The 21,656-nt window shown below is 51.1% G+C and overlaps 1 protein-coding gene across 1 annotated transcript in view; it reads left to right on the forward strand.

Annotated features, from left to right (window-relative positions):
• Positions 1-21,656, forward strand: part of LOC100906892 (integrin alpha-PS2) — a 29,096-nt gene that overhangs the window by 3,225 nt on the left and 4,215 nt on the right. Inside the window, exons 2-5 of the mRNA XM_003746587.3 lie at positions 8,566-8,732; positions 17,697-17,913; positions 20,652-20,840; positions 21,077-21,626. Coding sequence (XP_003746635.2) covers positions 8,566-8,732; positions 17,697-17,913; positions 20,652-20,840; positions 21,077-21,626 — 1,123 coding nt within the window. The remainder of the gene's footprint in view (positions 1-8,565; positions 8,733-17,696; positions 17,914-20,651; positions 20,841-21,076; positions 21,627-21,656) is intronic.

Genomic DNA, 21,656 nt, shown 5'->3' on the forward strand with positions numbered 1-21,656 from the left:
TGACCCTGTGGGTGCTCTCTGTGAAAATCGTGCGAAGATTAGCTGAGACGGCTACGATCTCCCCAAATCCGGTCTCTATCATCCTCTGTCGGCTTTATCAATGGGGGACTCTAGGGCCGACCTCATAAGTCTCCTCATGTATCCAAAGCGAACTGTGTTCTTGAACGATCCCTATCACTGTCCTCACTCTGTCGTCTCTGAGGGAGCACTCACGATTCACGATGACCTATCATCAAAAGCAATTCGTATTCATGAGCTTCTCCTCGTTTCCGCCGACAGGGCTGATGATGGGAGTTCGGCGCGGCCTATTCGCTTGAAGTTTTCGCCATTCCCCTCATGGCGTGCCTTATTCTAATGTATGGTTTCTGGAATCAACCAATCCATATTCAGCTGAGTTCCCGGAGGAACCTTCTTCCACTGATAGTCTCCGGAGGCGTTGATCAAGGCGTCTCAAGTCGAGACGTTGATCTCTCCATCGGACGGGGATAATCATGAAACGTAGAACTGAGAATAGAAATTCCTTGTTTCTCTGCAGACAACAGCTCAGTTGAAAACAAAGAGGGCTGGGCGAGTCAAGGGGCAGGAACTCAGAGGAGTCGACTCCTTCGGAATAAGCTGCTCGCAGCATTTTGCTTCGATCGACTAGGGAGGTCCGATGACCGTCGATTGGAACACTCTGGATCAACCGATGCACTGGTCGAGCGGAGTTGACTGAAGGAGCTCCATCTCGAGGTCCTGGGGGACTTCCGAAGACGCCTCAGAGGGACCACTTTGAAAGAATTGAATGGTGACTCTTCACCAATTCTCCCCACTCCTCAATCCGTCTTGTTTTCTTCTCTCGCTGCTACGGCAGAAATCATTTCAAGAGATTCGAGAGCTGTAGGGTATTCGCTTCGGGGTCAAGATATGGCACGGCGGCGAAGATTGCGAGCCCTCCGAGATACTCCCGGCTCTGGAAAATCCGGGAGATGCCTCCTTTGACTCAGCGAGAAGCACAGCTGCGACTGAAGGAGTTGCTCGATTTGAGGAATCCGTACGGATAAGAGGCTTCTTCTCATTCGAATCTCTGACCGGACAGCGAAGAAGATTACTTCCGAGTTACGCTGCGCGTGTCGGAAGGATTCGCGACCGAGAGGCGAAAGCGCTTTGTGAAGGATGTCTCACCTGAAATCCCGAAGCATTGAAGAATCGTGTCCTTATCGAAATATTTATTCAAGACAGAACGAGTGGCAGCACCATTCCCCTCTTGAGGGCTCCCGCGAAACGAATTCCGTTTACGCTTTTTGATTGGTTGACGCTTCGAAAAATTGCGGGCCCCGAAGATGATTGTATGTCCGACCATAATCGAGTTCCAATGTCAGGGCGGCATTCACGAATAGGATCCAGAGACAGGAACCGATCGGGCGATGGCTTACCCCGCAGATCGGATCGACCACCTCACTTCGAGAGCTTCTCGGAACCATCCCTGCGTGGTCAGGGAGGGCAAGTTTTGTGAGTTATTGCTCCTCGAAGGGCATCTAATCAAACAGTCTTCCACGATAGCAAACGTTTGCTGGTCAGCTTGAGTGAGACACTCTTTTTCGCTCATTGTTCGAACAATCTCCCGCCGATACACGAATGTCCGTACGCCGAGGTTCACTTCTCAATCTAGCCCATGTCATTATTGTGACGAATTGATCCCGAGGTCACTTGAGGACAAATTCGCGGTGGTATCTAATCAACTCATCACACGACGAACCTGATACCGGAGTGAGCACATAGCTTTGCTGATCTTTGAACCCTAGGGAGGTAATCTAAACTAGGCACTAATAATTGAATGTGACATAAGAGAAATCATAAGTCAGCCTCATATGAAAACATCTCCTGAGGGACCGGTTCGTCAATATCACTACGGAGAAGTCTAGATGGTTTATGGGGAATAATATAACATAATGCACAGGGACCCACCCAATCAGCCATCATCGCGACAGGGTCTGCCAGACCGGATGAAGAGGCCGGCCTCTTAATTATTGACGAGCAAAATTCGTGAAAATTAATGCATGTCAAGAACTTCTATCGCTCGAGGGACTGTCGATGCATTGCATCAATTTATAGGATCAGGACACTCAGAGCGAATTTCTGGGCCGATCAGGCTGGGAGGTCATCCGGTTGGCTAATCGAGCAGGTTCCACTCCTCGATTTCTACCAAGGAAAACTCGCGAATTGAAATAGCGTACCCATCCAGAAGAGGAACTAATCCGGGTCATACCTATGAATTCTGACAAATAGCTCGTCATGCTCATGATGAAAGTGATCGTTCGTTAACGAAACCGACTCTCCTAAGTCGGAATAGTCTCGCATTTTGTGCGACATAATCCCAAAACGCTTGTCAATGCAAAGCGAAGATTCTTGTCATCTTGGTGTTATCGGTTGTTGTTGTCTCATGGACGACTGTGTGCGTTGGGAATCCCACATTTAGGTCAGCTGACGGAGCAGTTTAATCGATGTCTCTCGGACTTCTAGGATTGCTGACCTTCCGTGCTCCGCTTCTTAGGACTGTGATTGAGGTGATGCCTTCGTCGTGAACCTCGGAATCAGGAAGCAGATTTTCGAGCGAGACACCTCTCGGGAGATGTCCTCGACGGTCTGGAGCCGTTCGGGAGACGTGAATAGAAAACTTCACTACATGTCGAATGGTTGTCACGGATCCCCGAAGAAAGGAGGGTCGTTGATTGCTGAACAAGTCGCAGCAGGGTTTGCGTAATATTTACACTCCCCCGATTCGTGACTCACAACACGTCTTCCGGTCGCGCGAATCGATTTGGGAGACCTGAGAGATAAAGCGCTGGTATTCCGAAGCTTTTCCCGAAGCGACTCCCGACACGGGAGCTGATCGTCGCCCGGGATCGGAACATAATTTCCTTCGATGTTCCCGCTCTCCTTACATCTGCGTCTATGTACGCTGGAGCAGGACTAATTCCTTAGGTGATATACCGTATGTACACCGTCATGTATCCGAACATGACGGACGGTCCGCAGTCTGCAAGAATTGGATCCCTTTGATTCCTCTCAACGCAATCAACTGCTGGAAAACGGAAAAGCTACTCTGGCGGGTACGGAGAGAAGGGCAAAAGCAAGGATAGGGACTCACCTCTAGCGGTATCGCGGGACTTTCCGTTTTTCCCCCCGTAGTTGGTCATATCCTGTCAAGGGGAGGAAGGCTTCTATTATTGGGTTATTCAATCTGGACTCCTTGAAGGCACCCGTGCCGTCACAGTCGAGGCAAACAGTCATCGACTCCAAAACTGCGAGGTCCGAACGAATGTGATCTCTGAGAGATGGTCCCTCAGGGAAACTCCACAATCGTGAGGGAAAACACTCCAACATTTCATCGACGATCCTCGCCACTGCTGTTCTCAAAGAGAATCGCGCCAATATTGGTAGGTGAGCCTGTATGCGTGGGTCTCAAGCCGCTCGGCATTCAGGATTTGGGAAACGCGTAGCGAAAATTGGTCAGTGTTGGTGCTGAAAATCTCGTAATCCTTGTGTCGGATGCATCTTCCATTCTTAGTCGGAATTTTCGACGGCCACGATTAATATTGCGAGTGGAAGAGCATTCGATTCCCTCAGGCAGGATACAATGTATGCTTTCTGAGCCCGCCATCGAGAAAGCCTCGTTAGGTTTAGCGAAAAGGGGGATCAGCCCTGACGGATCATCGGCAGTGGAAGTCGGAGTCGACTCAATCAAGGAGGGTTCCGAGTCGGGGAACACACCACTGTTTCTCCCATAATCAAGGGGTAACAGACTCAATTGCGTACGATGAGAACGAAAACATCGCGAACGCAGACGACACGACGTTCTCCCGAATCGTTCACAACGCTAGCATTCAGGAAAGTATTATCAGTACCGACGGATCTTTCCTTACCTTTTGCATGTCTCGCCGGAAGATGGTCGAGAATCATTGCCGTACAAATCACGGCTCTGTTTTCACAACAGCACAGCTTTCCTGCTTCCCAGCGAACAGTCATGGCTGCCGATTCCCGCCGATCTAGCGGAGACACGCTCCGTGCCTCTGCGCCGCTTGTGGACCTCACATGGAACTCATCCTTCGGAGCCTCGGAGGCACATGGAGCCGCAGCAAGCCATCCTAGATGGTCCCGCGATTGAGGCATTCTCCGGTAATTGAGGCGGCGGCCCGAGAGTTTTTTGTCGGATAAGTGCGCCTCTCGAGAATGAGAAACTGCGGGATCGCAGGACCTCCTAACAGAACTGAGGAAATTTCCGCGGACAGCGCGAAGTTCCGGGCTCCTTTCGACTGCGAGAAATCCCATGAGAACAAGCACGAAATATTTAGGTTATCCCAACGGTAGAGGTCCGGCACAACGCTCGTTTTGATGGGAAAATCGGATTCAGGCAGGATTCTGGAACAGATGACGGAACCGCGTGGCGCCCATCAGCGTAATAGAGAGGAAGGAAGCGGTGGGGGAGACATCAACGCCCGAAGTTGTGATATTCTTCATCCTCGGGAGACATCTGCGAGCATGGCATTACGCAGACCTCTCGCAAATCATGAAGTTCTAGCGGAATTCAGGACGGAGTTCAGCTACGAAGCGTCGAGCCAAGTAAACGCCAGAACCTGACCTTGAAGGCCGAAGTTTCCCGCCCAGGTATCAGAGGGGAAAGACGATATCATGGGAAGAAGGCTCGTCTTCCCTTAGGGGTATAGGACAATCCGCAGTTTGGACCTGAATCAACTTTCGCGATCCTTGATTCGCCTCGATGAACGATTGCGGGCAATGAGGGATATGTATGCCAATATACGATAACTCGAGGGGCAGTCGACTCCTAGCGCTAAGCAGAGAAGGAATGCTCAACACTAGGTTCCGACAAGATGCCCGGGATCCTTCAATCGACATCCGATGCCCGACATGCGGGGCCCCAGAAGCGGACCCACACATCGTACTGGAATGCGAAGAAGGACACCTCGACCAACGGGATTCCGCGTATCGACTGGGACTTCACCCAAATACTACGGTGGAGGTTTTCGAAAAGACGAAGAACACCTTAAAACGTTGGGAGAGCAAATGACTTGTTAATGCAACACAATCCACCCCTGGAAAGAAAGGCTCCTATATGGGAGGTCCGCATGAATCCAATCCAATCCAAAATTTTAGTCGAGCTTGGATCACGTCTGGTGACGCTGCGGTCTTCTCGTATGGTATCGACCGCATATTCGCGCAGATGCGCGAGTGGTGGTGATCCACGTACGAGGGTAGTTGGATCACGCGAAGTCGTGAAACTGGAAACCGCGTCTCACGTCCTTCGGATCGGTGTGTAGCAAATTCTACGTCCCTCGCAGTGATCTCGCCTTGTCGATCGGCCTCTCGGTAACATATTCATTGACCCAGTGCTCGCTTGAGGGTGTCTCTTGTTCTATGCAGGTCATCTATGTTTAGCGTTTTCCTTCTTTTCGAGTGGATGATTAATGTCTTCCCGCCTGGAAACCTCGCCAGAAAGGTCCTTAAAAATCCGCCCCCACCGTGACCGATGACTTTTGGATTATCGACCTCAGTGTCCAACAAAGGTGCTCATCTGCTATGGATTCTTCAGTCAGACGAAGTTGGCTGCCCCAGAAGGCCTCCCTCCGCTCTTGATCCACAAGAGACATCTGAAGTCTAATCTTGCGAGGATAGTAACATCTTCCGCGCGTGATCGCACCGTAAAAAGGATTCCGGGATCAGAGAAAATTCAGGAGATCGCAACGCGAATCCTGTAACTTGGGTTCGGAGCTCCTTTGATTCCAGCATTCAAGTCAAGCTAGCATTCGATCTGACAGAAGGAGGTGGAATTTTTCCCAATCGTCCGACGGAAGGGCTGCTGGAGACAGAATGAGGACAATAAGACTCTGACTCTAGGGTTCCTCCTGAACAGGAAACGCCGAGGTTCTGCTCGTATGGCCCATCCAGACAATGGAACATTCTGAAGGGTCGCATCATTTCCTCTCGCGAGATCCAAGCGAATCGGATTTCGCGTCAGATAGAGTTCCCGCCATGCCCCCTCCGGGAATTTAAGTCCCTCGGAATATCCTCTCGAAGCAAGAGTCCCTCATAGGATCACCGGCAGAAGACGACGAAGGCGCCGTGAGAGTTCGGCATCGATGCAAGGGGAGGAGCCGACAAGGGCACTTGAGAGGAAATCTGAGAAAAAAAATCCCGTCGTTCGTAATCGAATAAATTCAGAGAGTCGAATTTCGCTTTCCCCGCCCCGCTCATTGCGGCTGAGATAAGAGCAAAATACCTGTCAGACTTGATTGAGACTTATTCGTCATGAGGGATCGTGATTGTGCATCATATCCCAGCGGCGTTGAGATCGGCTCGGAAGAATTTACGTGAGTCTCCAGCGAGGTCAGTTTCTCCTGAGGATAGGCGCCGTCAAGAATTTCCGCAAGCCCATTTACGCGGAGCGGTCAAGGGAGGATACCATGTGGACGTATGATTGAATTATGAAGCTAGGGGACACTTTCCTCTTCATTGAATCGTCGGGGAAAGTTCCCCTCAAGGGGGGGGGGGGTGCCATGGCACTGGGCGTGCCGGCTTCCGTGTCGCAGATTCTGCGGGGGCGTGGTATGTCCGTGGGAATTACCAGGCCGTTGATTGCATGGAGCTAGGCACTCAGGATTCAGGAGGTCCAGTAGAAGGGAGATTCATATGATGAGGTAGGGCGGCAGATGAGGTTACGGTATGTGGAACGAGCCGAAAGGCTAATTTTTTCGCGGCCGAAAAACTGCTCTCCCTCTCCGAATGCTTCTGCCCCCTACAGAGAGCTCCTGAACGTTCTTGTCCTTCGTTCCCTGAAGGAAGGCAAACAAAGGATGGATCCCGCGGCAGCGTGAACGAGACGCCCGAGTGATACCCGATGAATCTCTGGAGTCCGGCACGCAGCGTAGTTTGAGATGAACGGAGGTCTTTGAGGGCGTCATCGGTTCAGGGCAACTCTCCCTTCTTTCTCTGGCCTCGGCCGTTCATGTCGTTAGAAAATCCTGAATTGCTGGAGTTTGCCTGCCGACTGCCTAGAACACAAACCAAAATGTTTCCCCGAGCCTCTTAACGGCTGTGGGAGGCGCGATTTTTCTTCGACCGGATTCATGAACAAGTCGATTCGACTTTATTCGTATCACCGAGTCGGCTTGATCAAATCGACTTGACGATATCTGACTCCTCCCTCTTCTGCGAGAATTCTCGATTTGCTCGTCCCATTCCCTATTCTGTTTCGACCCAGAACCATGGACTGACTCAGTGAGACTCCGAGATTGGCCCCGTGACCTAATCTGGAGCGGTTATGTGCCTGCGTTGCTCTTGCGACTCCGCGAAGCCGCCAACGACACACGTTTTGTGCTCGCAACTATAATTATAAGGGAACGAAAGAAAGAGAAGTGATCCTCCTCGGTACATTTGCTCTATGGAACCGTCCTCGGAAGCAATGTGAATAACAGTACCCGGGACGTTAAATCTCGGCTGTGTGGTTCAGCCCGAAATTTTTTTTCTTTTAAATCATTCGTAGGGATGAGTCAAGAGTCCGCATAACATCGGCCTAGCCGACGCAATCGACGAGGAGCACCCATCATGAATGAGGGTACTCCAGGCCGTAAATCACCGAATGTTGTCGTGATAGAGCATGCTCTCTCAGCTCCGGATCGTTACTCCGCGTCGCACGCGGAGAATCGAACTCGTCGGTGACTCGGCGGATCCGGAAGTCGGCACCGTAAGCGTAGATCAGAAGTGACCTGAAGCGGATTCGCTTTTTTCCAGAGGGAAGCTTCGTCGCTGGATTGGGCGATCCGGGGACTGCACCGTCTTCGTAAGTCTATCACCAATAATCGACAATGCAAACACGAACATATCCGCTTGTGTTGACTGACTAACGAAAGCTGTCTGATTTCGCGGCGTGGAGTCCTTGACACTTCTTCTGGAATCGGCAGTCAACGGAAGACTGCGCATTTCCCCGATGATTTCTCTTCTAATATCTTCACCCAGCGACGTCTCTGTCCTGCTAAAATGAGCCTGTCCAGTTACAGCTCCTGGGAATTTGGGCGAAACAGTGTGCGTTTTGTGACGGGGTCTTACTGAATTTTCCAACCCTCGTGCGAGATGACGCGAATCGCGGGAAACACCCCAATATGCGTCATATGTGGAATATATTGCTGATATAAATCGAAATGTCTTTCTTTGTGGTATTGACCATCGTTTGACCACCGCGGGAGCATAATCGCTAGGTGAACGTTGATCCGTGATACATGAGTTCCCTGAGCATTTCTATTTGTAACAAGAGATCACGGTCAGGGAGAACATGTTTTGTCGACGAAATTTGTCGTGTTTGCTTGGTCTGGAAGAGTTTTCCATCGAGTGGCGGTTGAGTGGTAGAGCCTTCTTTCAGGTCTTCCCCTCGGTCTCCCACTTCCCTTTCCCCTTGTAACAGAGCGCCCGCTCTACGGAACAAGACCGCAGACCGGGGTTTGGCGACGAACACAGACTTATGCGTGACCATCTCCAAAGATAGTGAGTGAGTTACTGAGGTGTTTCCCGCAGGGCCTCACCATGTTTTGGTGTGTCACGTTGTGTGGCGCCCTGCTATACGCCACACACCCAGTGACAGGAGTGAATGTCGACGTCGACAATGTCCTCGTACACAGTGGAACCGATCAATCAATGTTCGGCTTTTCGGTGGCCATGCACATCTCTAACGGGAGACCAATGTGAGTTAGGAATCCTGACGTGCGGGAAGAACTCTTCCCAGATCGTGCTCGATTAAGGACTATGGAGGAATCCTGGGAAAAGTTCCCGAAGTCCAGCAGTATCGTTTCTGCGCTTCAGTGGTCGCGCGGAAGGTCCGGATAGATAATTTCACCGCTTCATTCAACGGAGTGACTGGTCCTCCGGTTTCGAATAGAATACCGTGGATCATGATCATGTGCTCAGAACTCCCTGATCTCAGCGAGAATATCGAATGAAAGAGTCCCTGACGAGGACATTATGTGGGATTGTCGGATGCTTTCCCCGCGGCCCCCTCGAATTTCTCGCGGAGTCCTCTACAATTGATTCCAGTAAAATACCGGTATCCGGATTCGTCTCCCGGACTGGGATAAATGCAGTGGCCTGCCTCGTTCATGGCCCCGGAGCCTTGAGCAACAGTCGCCTGCTAGGTAGAGAAGAAAGTCATACTCAGACTCGGACACCGAGCAGCACCGCTGGGAGGAGCAGGAAGTCGCCGGCCGGTGCTCACGACACGAATTGAGCCTTTTGAGTCTTTTTTGCTGCTCTCGTTCGTTTGAGAACTTGTCAGAGAGGTCGCTCGATTCGATCATATGGGTAGTCATCGAGTGCTTCTTGTCGTGGGATGAACGGCGCGAGATAATTATGGCTCAATGATTGATACCCGTTTAGAGACGCTTCCTCCAACTCATCGGAAACAAAGTAACTCCGCTTGCTTGTCGGTGAGCCGAGATGACGAAATGCACCATCGTAGACCGAGTTTGTTTTTTGCGACATCATACAGTTGATATCAGTTTTTTTTGTCCACCGTCTCACGGCCGGGGGTCGAAGTCGGTTCGTTGATCATGGGCGCCGGGTTGTGGCTTTAATGATTTCGCTCAGCTTTCGGAGCTCGATCCTCCAGTCGACGGGCGGAAAAAATAGCTCGAGTGTGACGCTCGAGCAGCTAGCGGCTCTGAGCGCGAGATCCCCGGAAGCGAGACTACCCACACTCTGGAGGATCAACCCCAGAACCCATCTATCCCCCAGGCTCGTTTTGAGAGCGGGTGTCCCACAGTTGGTTTTCTGAAAAAAGAAGAAAAGACAAGCCCGGGTCGCGGTATTCAACGACCTTCCTGGAGGAGAGGGAGAGAAGAAGAGGGATCCGATTTCCGAAACGGAGCGACGAAGAACATTTAGAGGATCCCGGAGTCATTCCTGCCGATGTCGGTGGGTCACAATCGGAATCAAATATAGAATTGGAACAGCTCCGAGGAATTTCCGAAATTCTCGAAAGAAACACTGGTCTGGAGTCCGCGAGCGATATAAGAGGTTCTGCCGGTCCGAGACAGTCGCGATCATGATTCGAGTGATGCCTGGAGAACGAGAGGAAGCTTGACGTATCGGCCGCTCCGATAGCGGCACCGGCGTGGGCCCTCGGGCTCTCAGGTCGAGTTCGACTAATTGATATAAATGTTCGTCATTCCGTCGCTCCTCCACAGAGTCACGTGCTGTGTCCGGCTCAAGTATTCTGATTGAGTTTCAGAACTCTAGAAATGAGTTCCACCGGAGCCTATGTTATTCAAACCCCACTGGCGAATTGTTGAGCGGGAAATCGGAACGTAAAGCACGAAATCTACATGAGTCTCGGTCTCAAGGAAATTATTCATTCTGGTTCATGTCGCTTACCTTCGGATCGGACAGATTCGAAAATAAGCACCGCCGATCCGGAATGTTGTTACCGGAAATTGCGCTCAAAACAGGGAATACGAAGCGTAGCTAATGTCTTAAGCTAGCGCATCCTTTCTTCGCGCATATCCTCGGAATCTTTGTCTTGACTAGCACAAAGCGGCCGATTCTGTCTCTTCCTATTGAGACCATGTGTTCGACGCTGTCACAGGGTTTTGGCCTCTATCGCCAAACTCACCGCAGACCCATGGTACCGCCGGTGCTGCCGCACTTGGCTGCCACAGGGAAGGCGCTCGATGCTCGTTTCTGGATCCCATCTCGCGGTCCCTGAAAAAGTGAAACTTTACGGCTTTTATGGTCGCTCATTGTAGTTCAGGTCCTAGATTGGATCCGAAACCCTCCGGGAGTGTGTGCGGGAAAAATGGCGGACCTCTTCGAATTCCAATCCATTTCCGGAGACTCGATCACACAACGCATCTGCATCGTCACACTGGATCGAGATGATCACGTGCGGATGCCCTTCGAAAAAACCCAGAAACGATCTCTGGTCCCGATAGGAACTTGGGCGGGCTCCGACCTTCCGATCGCCTGAATACGGCGATAGATACGATACATCCGACAGCGTCGGGGTCACGGCGCGACGATCTGCCGTCCGCTCCGCGATGCTTGCACAAGTGCGAGGTTTCGCGGTCAGCCTGACCGCCCTGGAGAACAATATTTGTAAGCGCCTACTGGTTGCGGCTCCGCCGCTAAAAGAGGAGCTTTTAGAAAGCGAAATTTTCCAGCGAAATTGGTCATGCGGAGGATGCCCTACCTGGAAATATGCCTGGGTTTCTGATGAGCGGCCAGTCAGCTGGCTCGATTCCGAACGAGAGTCGCGATGCGTCATCGGTTTTCAGAGAATATCACATCTTGAAGAGATTTCGTGCCTTACCACTACAGCCACGCCTTGGAAATGCTGAATCTTCAACCAGTCCTAGAAGAGTCGATTGCGATATGTGAACAAAGACTTTCCTTCGAACGGATCGGACATAAGCGCTGACGTAGCCGATCAGAATTCACGAAACAACGATCAGAATCATCTGGAGAGCGTCTCTGATAAGGGAACGAAAATGTCTGTGATCCGCTCCTCTCCATCAGCTCTTGAATCAGTGAAATATCCATGGAAGATATTGAGATATTCGACGATTCGGGAAGAGGATCGGGAGAAAAATCGTCTGAGCGAATCACAATCACTGCATACGAGTTCGGGTCGGAGGGCGAACCTCGAGCGGTTGAACAGAAATCCACCTCGAGTCCCGTCTGCGCGCGGAAAGGTGAAACTCCTTCTTCTCCGGTCTATCGAAGCCACTCCCGCATGCTTGTTGCGGCTTGGAGGCATCAGCAAGACATCCCGAGGAGGTCTCGTGCGGAAATGTCCGATGTGACTGTGATCTCGGTGCTCGAATAAGTGTCATAAATTGATTGGGCGAAATTCACGTGGTCTGATCAATATGTACTTAGCCGAATGTACCGGAATTTGCGTGATAGGGAGGGGTGCAATCGACGGGCGGCTCTTATCGGGGATTCGCGTCTCACTCCGATGCCCCACAAGAAGATTATCGACCCTAATATTCCTTATTATATGAGATGCTCATCAACCAGGGGACGTTTACATCGGTACCCGTGAAAACGGAGCTCTCTTCAAACAAGTGGCCGAAGGGGAACGATATTTCCCTCATTTGCGGGATTTCGGGGCAAAACTCCATCTGAATCGTCTGACTCCTCCCGAAAGCGTAAATTCACTGTATGTGTGTAAGTGTAGTACGTAAAGATTCGAAATGCGTTGTTTTCCCTTCCTTGGAACTCAGCGTGTCACGTTTCGTGGAAGCCTGACCCGGAATGACAGGCTGTCATCTAGGTTCTTCGCCACGCAGCCCGAAGCTCGCCTTCTGTGAGTGATGGTAATCGGAGTTTGGCGAAACGTAACTTCTTGCGAGATTCCCATTCAGTCGTGGGAGAATCGCTCCCGAGCGTCGCCGATTCGAACGATGCTGATGATGGCGACGTGCAGTTGTTCTTTTTTTGTGGGTCTCTGTGATTTCAGGGCTCAAGTCCGCTTGCAGCAGTGAAGCAGGCGGGCTAGTTGGCTGCTGCTGCTGCTGCCTCCTTCCTGCCTCGCTGCCACTCTGTTAGGGCATGCGTCCCACGCGGCGCCGCCAACGAAGGCCGCATGAAACCGCCGCTCACTCGTTCTTCGTGTTGGCCTAGCCTTCCTGACTGCTCGTCTGCCTGCCTGCCTGCCGGCCGGCCTGACTACACTGCTTGCCTGCCTGCCTGCTGGCCAGTGAAAGCTCAGCCGCTGTAGTCCCGCAAGGAAGCAGGAGCCCTGAGCAAGAGCACCGGCACCGTGACCAAGAGCAGCAAAGGTGGCGACGCTACCCTTCCTCGGCAGACCGACGAGCGCGCGCAGAAAGTAAACATCGGCGCGACTCCGTACGCTCGATGTAGTTACTTACCCGCGGTCTGAGGTCTCGCCACCGACGCAATTGTGTCCAAACCTGATCTGTCCATACGAGGTGGCTCACGGCCACTCATCGCTTTCGGCTCTGTATCTAGGTGCTCTGTTCGGAACTGTCAATGTCCGCGTGAGACATTGAGAAATCGCGTCGATTGTATGTTCATACCTGGTACTGGGCCTATTATTCTCTCGGGAGGGAAAATTCGATCCATCCTGGAAATCGATTCTCGAGAGGGAGCTCGACCGATTCTGTATTCCGATTATGACCGATCGATCCCGACTCGACCGTTTTTGAAAACGTCCGAATACAGCGCATTCAGGAACTTCTCTGTTTGTCGCTCAAGACTGACTTCATTCACCCGAGGAGGAACACCAGAAATCTGCAGCTGCCGCCCCTGCGGTCCCACCTGTTGGAATCAGTTGTTCACTCGCAAGCCGATTCAATTGAGCGTCCGGGGATAATTTTCTTAGCAGGCCTTGATTGACTTCCAGCATGTGGGAACGTTCAGATTGTTCAATGCGTGGAACGCCGCCTGGCCCAGTTCGGCGTGAGATCCGATGGTTCACACGTGACCCCATGACGGAACCCACTCTGATTTATTGATGTTTCATTGTGTGTCTCGATCACCGAGAGATCTCTGAGTGAGAGAGTTCCTCGAGCCGCCGGAAGCTTCTCTGTTTTAGGGCGACCGGACACACTTTCATCGGAGCGGAGCGATTCTGGCGGACGGGCACGCTTAAAGCTTAGGGCTCCTTTCGCGAAGAGGAAGAGAATCCAACTTCACTCTATGGGTCCGAATGTCAGTTGGATCGATTTTTATCTGGACATCGACGGCAACCCAAAAATCGAGCTCAATGAATTCGATCATCTTGAGTGCTCTCACTCAGATTATGTAGATCATCAGGGACTCCGATTTCGAGTTTTACCGGGAATTTTCGCCCTGTCATGAACTCCGATCCACACGAATGCCCTCTCGTATCAGGAGCCTCCCCTGAAGTAGGCTATCCCGCTCGCTAATTCTAATCCATGACCGACATTCTCGACGGATTTGGCGTTCGCGTCGTGAAATTTCGCATCGTTATCATGATAGCATATGTGGGAGGGAACGCTAACGGAGATCATCAGGTCATACGATCATCGAATGATTGAGCGTTTCTGTCATATTACTACGGCTTCCACGATCGAGGGTACGAGCCTTGTGCCGGGTCAGAAGTCTCTGGTTTTACTCTCACTTTCGCTCTCGCGCTCGCTCATCCATCCTCTCACCCGGCTCGACGACGAGGACCTCTTGTCAGACCTTAGGCGGGTGGTTCAGTCCGAAGCAAAGTCGCCCACTGTCGTAGACTATAACAACGACCCAGTAGCGGGCAGGAAGACGAGCCGTAATAAAGATATTGCCTATAGCCGGCCACTTTCTCGGTCGCTCATGTCAGACGGGGGAGCTGACACTTTATAAATTACCTCAAAATGCTCAAAAACCGGAACACGATTCTCTCTTGACCCCGTTGTTGTTGTTCTAACATCATTTCGACAATGCGATTTTTATGCTCCGTCTCTTCTCTCCGTTTGCTTCGGACCACAAGAAAGCACCGCCATCCCATGTGACTCGCCACAATCGATGATCGATGCGCGACTGAACGGAGTCGGAAACTCGCCTGAAAGTCGGTGCGGAAGAGAAAATCAGTCGGGATTGAGTTCAATCGTTTGCCGATTTTTCGATTTAATGAATATCCCCGAAGTATAAAGAGATTCACGGAGCTGTGCATGCACCGTTGACTCAGTCAGCGCTCGGCGCTCATCGGATACCTTGAGGACACATTCCATAATATATCTGACCGACGCTCCTGATCTGAGAATAAGTCTCGATCTTGATGGGGCGCTTCGGACCCCGTCGTTTCGTTCCGTCGGGCGTGAATGAAGCACACAGATGAATGAGCTTAGCTGAGCAACGAGCAGTACTCTCAAAATGAAAAAATGAAACGAGCTTCCGTTAGCTGAGATTGGGTACTTCCTTCGACGATCAGTACGATCAGGTTTGAGAAATCGAAACGTCTCTGAGGAAGTTGGCTACGAAAGCCGATCGTTCTATGATCGACGATGATTGACAATGAGCGGTCGTTTCTCTCTCGAACAGTAGCGAACGACAGCTACTGGCAGGCTGATGTAACAACCGTGGTGAAAATGTCTGTCGAGGGTGTGTACGAGCACTCCACCCATTTTCGTCACTCTAAGACAATATTCTCAAATGGCACGGAACACAATGAGCCTCGTAACGTACCCGACCACGAGCAGTTCGATTCGGTCGCGTGGTAGCCGACAGTGCTCGGAGCTCTAACCGGTCACGGCAGGACGTCACGGGCCCGAGAGCTCGTCTAGGACACGGGCGGCCTGGGATGCTTTCAGCGCGCTGGTCGGCAGCCTTAAAGTCTCTGTTCAACTTGTGCATATCATGGCTTTGCAAGGAACGGGACATTCGATCCTGCTTCAAAGTCTCTGTTCCACGACTCTACTGCGAGAGAACTGAACGACTGATCTCGGGAAACGAAACAGAGGGGCGACATGTCGGATAAGAAGCATCCAGGGTGAGCTTGAGGAGAGATTGACTCCTATCCGGCAAGAGTTTCAGATTGATTACGATTTCGGAAACCACTGCAAGTCCGAGATCTTGAAGAAGATCTTATCGTCGCGAGTCCACCCTGATCTTCGGGCTCTGTTACATAATGTATTCTGCATGACTTCATTGGATAGACATCCGCTCAGCGAGCGTGACTCTGTTCATGCACACGCCTTATTTATTTCAACAATTCCTTGACACTTTTTCTCTTTTGTTTGTCCCTGGATTGAATGTTTGTTTCGGTGCACTCACTGATCGGAGACTGGCGCGTTTCCCACGACAATTTTCGCTCTGATTCGATGACTCAATCGAACCGGCATCGCTCTATTCGCGGAAATTCTGTATTCCGCGAAGACGTCGTGCTCCATTTTGCAACTGATTTCTTGAAGGGGACAATTCGGAGATCGGGGGTGCTCAGAAGATGAGTGATTCGGATCGGGCTATCGCGCTGAATGCTCAGAAAAAGATCCGTCTGAAGAGGAACGAAGGGAGCAACTGCATCCGAAACAACGCCTGGCGCAAGCGATCACTTTCGAACATCATCGTCGACACTCGTTTGACGATTTCGAACAGTGGTTCGGGTCAGAGCTGCGTCTGGGAAGCATTCGTTTCCTAAAGTACTGACAATCCATCGTCAAGGTAGCAGACCTTTTATGGAAGCCGAAGTGAACCGGATTGGAAGGCATAAATCCAATTGTCGCCCCAATCCATCTGCTGACTGTCACCGGGCGAGAGCTGTCAGGAATTTTCGTCAAGAAGAAAAACATTTCTCTTGGTGACAAGCCGTGAAACCCAATCTCGACCGAGCCCAGAAGATTCCGATTCTCCAGGGAACGATTTTTTTTTCGACCAGCACACTTGCATGTTCTGCCTTCTCCAGTAATCGGAATGGTATCCTTTGATTTGCGGCCCACTGGCTCGGGAATCCAAATGGATTCATCTCGAACTGATATCAGGACCAAGCGCGCTTGACGGAATGTGTCGAAATGCATCATACGAATGGAATCGAAACTTTGTTAGCCCAAGCTAGGAATCGGGATCCAGAAACTTTCGAACTATTAGTCGTTACACAGGCTTGAGGATGAGGATCGTGGTGCGCAGATTGCCGATTACGATTCATTTCCATAACTTCGTGATGCACTGAAGCTCCTATGCTATCCCATCGGGAACAATATTCTGAGCAGCTCAAATGATAGACTTAAGCAGTTTCATCCATAGAGTGAGCTGTTCCCCTCCGAACAGTTTCAAGTTCTCGAAATCGGCAAATTTTCTTATTGAAACTGGCAGTCAACCCGTCCGAATGGACAGCTATTCTTTTCGACAAATCCACCCCCATCTCCAGGGGGAGGAGAGGGCGATCTAACTGAGCCCTCTCGATCATCCGATTCTCAATTAACCAATCTCCGATAGCCGTACCAATGAGAGGTTAGGTTAGTTCCGGCTCGCTTAGCTATGACGGGCGAGCGCGAGCGAGCAGGCCCGTAGAGTGAGTCTATGAGAGGAGACTGAACCCAAGAGGGCCCCTGGTCTACGAAGTTGCGGTGAGAGCCGAAGAGCGCTGGCAAGCAGTCCCTTCCCTCTGTGAGGTGGTTCGTGAACCTGGAGAAGTGTGCTAATCCCGACGGCGAAAACCATTCAGCTCGGAGCTCTATCCTAACAAAAAAACTGCAGGCTCCAATCAAACTGCCGATGAGAATTAAAAAAACTGCCTGAAAACTTCCCTGAACTTCATGAAAATGATACAAGTTCCATCGTCTTATGTTACCGGCTTGTCACGGAGAACATCAAGCTCGACTGAAGCAGTCTCCGGCCCCGGAGGTGCTCATTCCCTCGGAAAGTCGTGAAAGTTTTGTGAAGAGGGAGTTCTCGGGCTCACCAAGCGAGGATTTCATTTTCACCAGAGTTTTCGTTCTGGATTAATCATCATCGATCCACATATGAATAGGGATCCGGACGCTATCTTTCAGAGCACTAAGTAGGTACGCGAAACGCGCTGGACCAATAATTCCCCCCCGTCGATGCTTCTTTTCCCTGGCACATGGGGTCTCATTGTAGTCGTTATCGGATTTCTGGGTCACTGGAGAGCTGAGAATTCAGATCCACACGGTCTCCGCATCCGGGTGGTTCGCATTTTCTCGATATTAAGTTCTGGTTTCCCTTCACAGGCTCTTGGTGGGCGCGCCAACGGCAGCTTCGAGTCGACCGGACTCGTCGAACGGCGGTGCCGTTTTCAGTTGCTCGGTGACCGCAGAACTGTGTCAAAGAGTCGAAATGGATACCGAGGGCATTCGGAGAAATAAATCAGGAGACGCTCTAGAAACTAAGTCGCACCAGTGGTTTGGCAGCACTCTCGTGAGCGGGGGAGAGGACGGTCACGTTTTGGTGAGTTCAGATTTGTTTTTCCAGCTTCGACTGTGGGAATCACTCCGGCTTATCGATGTCAGATGCATGAATGGAGATCGGCATGCAGCGTGATTCCCTGATTGCACAGCAGAACCACCATGGAACGGGAAATCATCCAAATCCATCGAATTCAGACTTCAGCCATCCATTGTTGGTAGAGCCTGACTCTGATGCTCGGAGATTCCTCGACTTCGGGGTATACGCATATTTTTTATCGGATATCCGAATGTCGAGGCGACCCGGGACGAGACCTGTTCCCCGTTTCGTGAACTTGATTCCTTGCGAAGAAGCTGGTCGGGCGCATCCGATATCCCGGTATTACGCAGGATGCAGGGGGTTTTCATTGGCAGATTCCATGAGGGGTGTGCGTAAGCAACAATGCGATGCCCGATCGGAGGCTAAGCGGATATTGTTCTTCTTGCCCTCATGATCGGCACATATTATGATCGTTCGGATCTGACGTAGCTCACAGTATTTCGGCGCACTCCCAGGCTATACCCTCCGGTTTCGTACGATGCCGCTCGTAGTCATAAAATTTATGGTGCCAGAACCCCCTGATCATAAATCTCTTTTTTCCTCCTCATGCTCCTCCAATTGCTTCTTTACGACTACACGCTTGTTTTCGGGAAAAGAACAGTGACTGGAAGAAATCCAAGCTCAGAATAAACATACCGCACTTCGGATCCCACCGAAGAATGGGAGTCGGATTTGGGTTTCCCTCAAATCCATAATCGGACTGTTCAGTTCGCTCAGCAAGGCTATATTATAGATAATTATGAGAATTTGTATTCAATAATAATATTATGTTATTAGGATAATAGCGATTTCTTTATAGTATTGGTGTCAGATGGTGGACCTCGGAGACCATTTCTATCGGTCGGAAGGTCGAAGTCGGGCCGGAGCGCTAAAGGAAGTCCATGTTCTGGTCGAATCCAGGAAGTCTTTTTTGCCGAACATCTGCTTATCCTTTCTCGGGGATCCATCGAGGTTCCTCTATATATCGAACTAACGAGAAGGCAGACCGTATCGACTGTTTGCATTACCAGCGTTCGGCACCCCAGAGTCTGTTTGGCTCTCCCCCAAACAATCGACAGTTTACAAAAGGACTGTTCGAACGACTATGAGTTGGTTGGCGTTGAGTATCCGCTCTTAATGTTCTCCGCCGACGACAGCTGGAGTCTGCTGTAAACTATTATAATTTTCGACAGCCGCTCGGACCTCTTTTTCATTGGAGCAGACCGGGTATCGCCGCTTGTGTGCGCATGAGATTTTCCACCTCATACTCTGAATTCGACTCCAAGACGGCACTCCGATGACGAGTGAGTCATATAACCTTAACCGAAACGCGGTTCCAATCAATTTCCCGAGCGGGCGATCAACAGACTCTCATTGCCGCGATGTCGGGGGATCACGAATCGACACTTACATAACGAAGTATGGATTTGAGTCGAACTCGTGAAGGCAATATAAAACTGAAATAATCGACCAACGAGTCGCACGCTGACGATGATACCTTGACGGCCAATGAATAGAATTCGAATGCTCCATGGACGTGAAGCGCTCCGCAATCGAAGCGACGGTTACGTGATACGTTGCTGCAGAAGTCTCCAGCTTATGATATCGGAATCGAAAGCCAGGCTCGCTCGCGGCGCTGTTGATCACCGACTGGAAATCTCCATTCGTTAAATTAGCTTAACCAGTGAGCCCTGTGCCAGCGACCAGGAGGGTCATGCTCACGAACTTCAAGCGAAGCCCTGGCCTTGCGCCGAGCTCGTGAATGAGATTCGGACTAAGAGCCCTCTTTTCCCCGGAGAGTCAGTCAGTCAACCGGGTAACCGCCCGCCCGTTTGCGTCAACGACCACGCGGATGACGACGACGCATTATGAACTGAACAAAGCAGATCGGCAATCGGGTTGCTTTCCAGAGGAGTTGAGTAAAGCCTGCGTGAGGAAGCGGTGTTGCGGCCAGTGTTCTAGACTGCCGCCGTCTGCTTAGGTGACTGCTTGAATCAGCTTGGGTACTTTCCCGGTGCTGCTGCCTAGGTGCCGCTAATGCTCAACACCCGGGCCTGCAGGCTGGCCGTCTTCAGCCTACGCTCTCACTGCTGTTTCAACACGAGCTGTTCGCGTTCTCAATGGCGACAACGACGACGACAGCAAGCGGCAGACAACGATGCCGCTTCTTCCTTGTCTGGATCTTAACCACACGCGTTCTAGTCAAAACCGAAAGAGATGCGTAGGGACGATGACCGCGAGACGGAGGGAGAGCGGTAGACTTTTTCTCTCGGAAGTCGTCATTTAACGCCGCGCGAGAAGTTTAAGGGAAATCTCGCGAGTCGGAGACCCACTGCCGTACTCGTGTTGGTATGTATTTGTCAGAGTGCCTCCCACACAACGCCGATCGAAGACTGCGCTAGAGGCTCGGTGGGGGAGATCGGCAACTCGGAGAGCAGCGACAGCGAAGATTCCCGAGCGTGGATTCTGACCCTTTGTTCTCGCGGGACGATTCAGCATTTTGTCAGTTGTCGAACATGATGATCATGACAGATTGCAGAGTTCGCGAGCATCGAGTGTCTGTTCAGAAAGGATCGGCTCGGGATCGACCGGCGGATCTGAAAGAATAAATTAGAAAATGAATAAGTTAGAAAGTCGCTGCGATGAAAGAAGTATCTAGTGTAAGGCAGTCGTGGATAGCTCGAAGACTCACTCTATTACAGGCATGCGCGATCCGGTACCAACACCACTACAATGGCGACAGCAAGCTCTACCGGTTACCAATCGGGAATTGTTTCTTGTCGGACAGCAGCTTTAATCCGGTGACGCGGATATCTCCGTGCGAGAACAAAACACCTCACTACACGAGATTGGGAGCATGTCAGGCTGGATTCTCGGCGGCCGTCGATAAGGTAAGGACCGGATCACAAACCCATGCCTTCACCGACAGCATAGAACACGTTTCATATGCAGGAGCGATGTCGTCAATTAATCAGAATCGTGGAGCTGTTCGGATTACTTGATTCGAAAAACAGCCGGAGGAGTTCCCAGCGACCCATCGGCTCAGACTTGCAGCGAGGAAGCTCCGCCAGAAGAAAGCCGGGCAACGGTCTCGATTGTAGTGGCTGACATGTGTTTTCGATTGCAGAAATCTGGTCAGGTTGTGCTCGGCGCTGTCGGAGCTTACCAGTGGCAAGGAGCCGGTTACTCGTACGACATCAATGTAAACAGTTTAGCGGCAACCGACAAAAAGTCTCAAGCTTTCGATGATAACTACATGGGATACGCCACTGCCATAGGAGAATTCACCGGAGACAATCAGCCGGAAATCGTTCTTGGAATACCCAAAGGAGCTCAATACAACGGAAGCGTCGAGTTCTATTACCGCGAAAAAGACAAACTCCGAAAACTGGGTTCCAATCTCATTGGTCCCCAACTAGGGTCTTACTTCGGATCGTCATTAGCAGTGAGCGATTTGAATGGCGACGGCCTCCACGACCTCATTATCGGGGCTCCGCTTTTCAATTCCGACTACAAAGGCCAAGGAAATCCGGGCGAGCAAGGACGAGTGCACATTTTCTATCAAGTGGGCAACTTGGAATTCCGCGAGGGAACTCCGCTCGAGGGAACCATTCCAAAGGGAAGATTCGGTTTCTCAGTAGCAGCCATCGGAGACATCAACAAAGATGGCTATAACGGTGAGGGGCAATTGGAGGGGTCGATGTGAG

Source organism: Galendromus occidentalis, unplaced genomic scaffold (assembly GCF_000255335.2).
Source record: "Galendromus occidentalis unplaced genomic scaffold, Mocc_1.1 scf7180000077497, whole genome shotgun sequence".
Taxonomy (NCBI): Eukaryota; Metazoa; Arthropoda; class Arachnida; order Mesostigmata; family Phytoseiidae; genus Galendromus; species Galendromus occidentalis.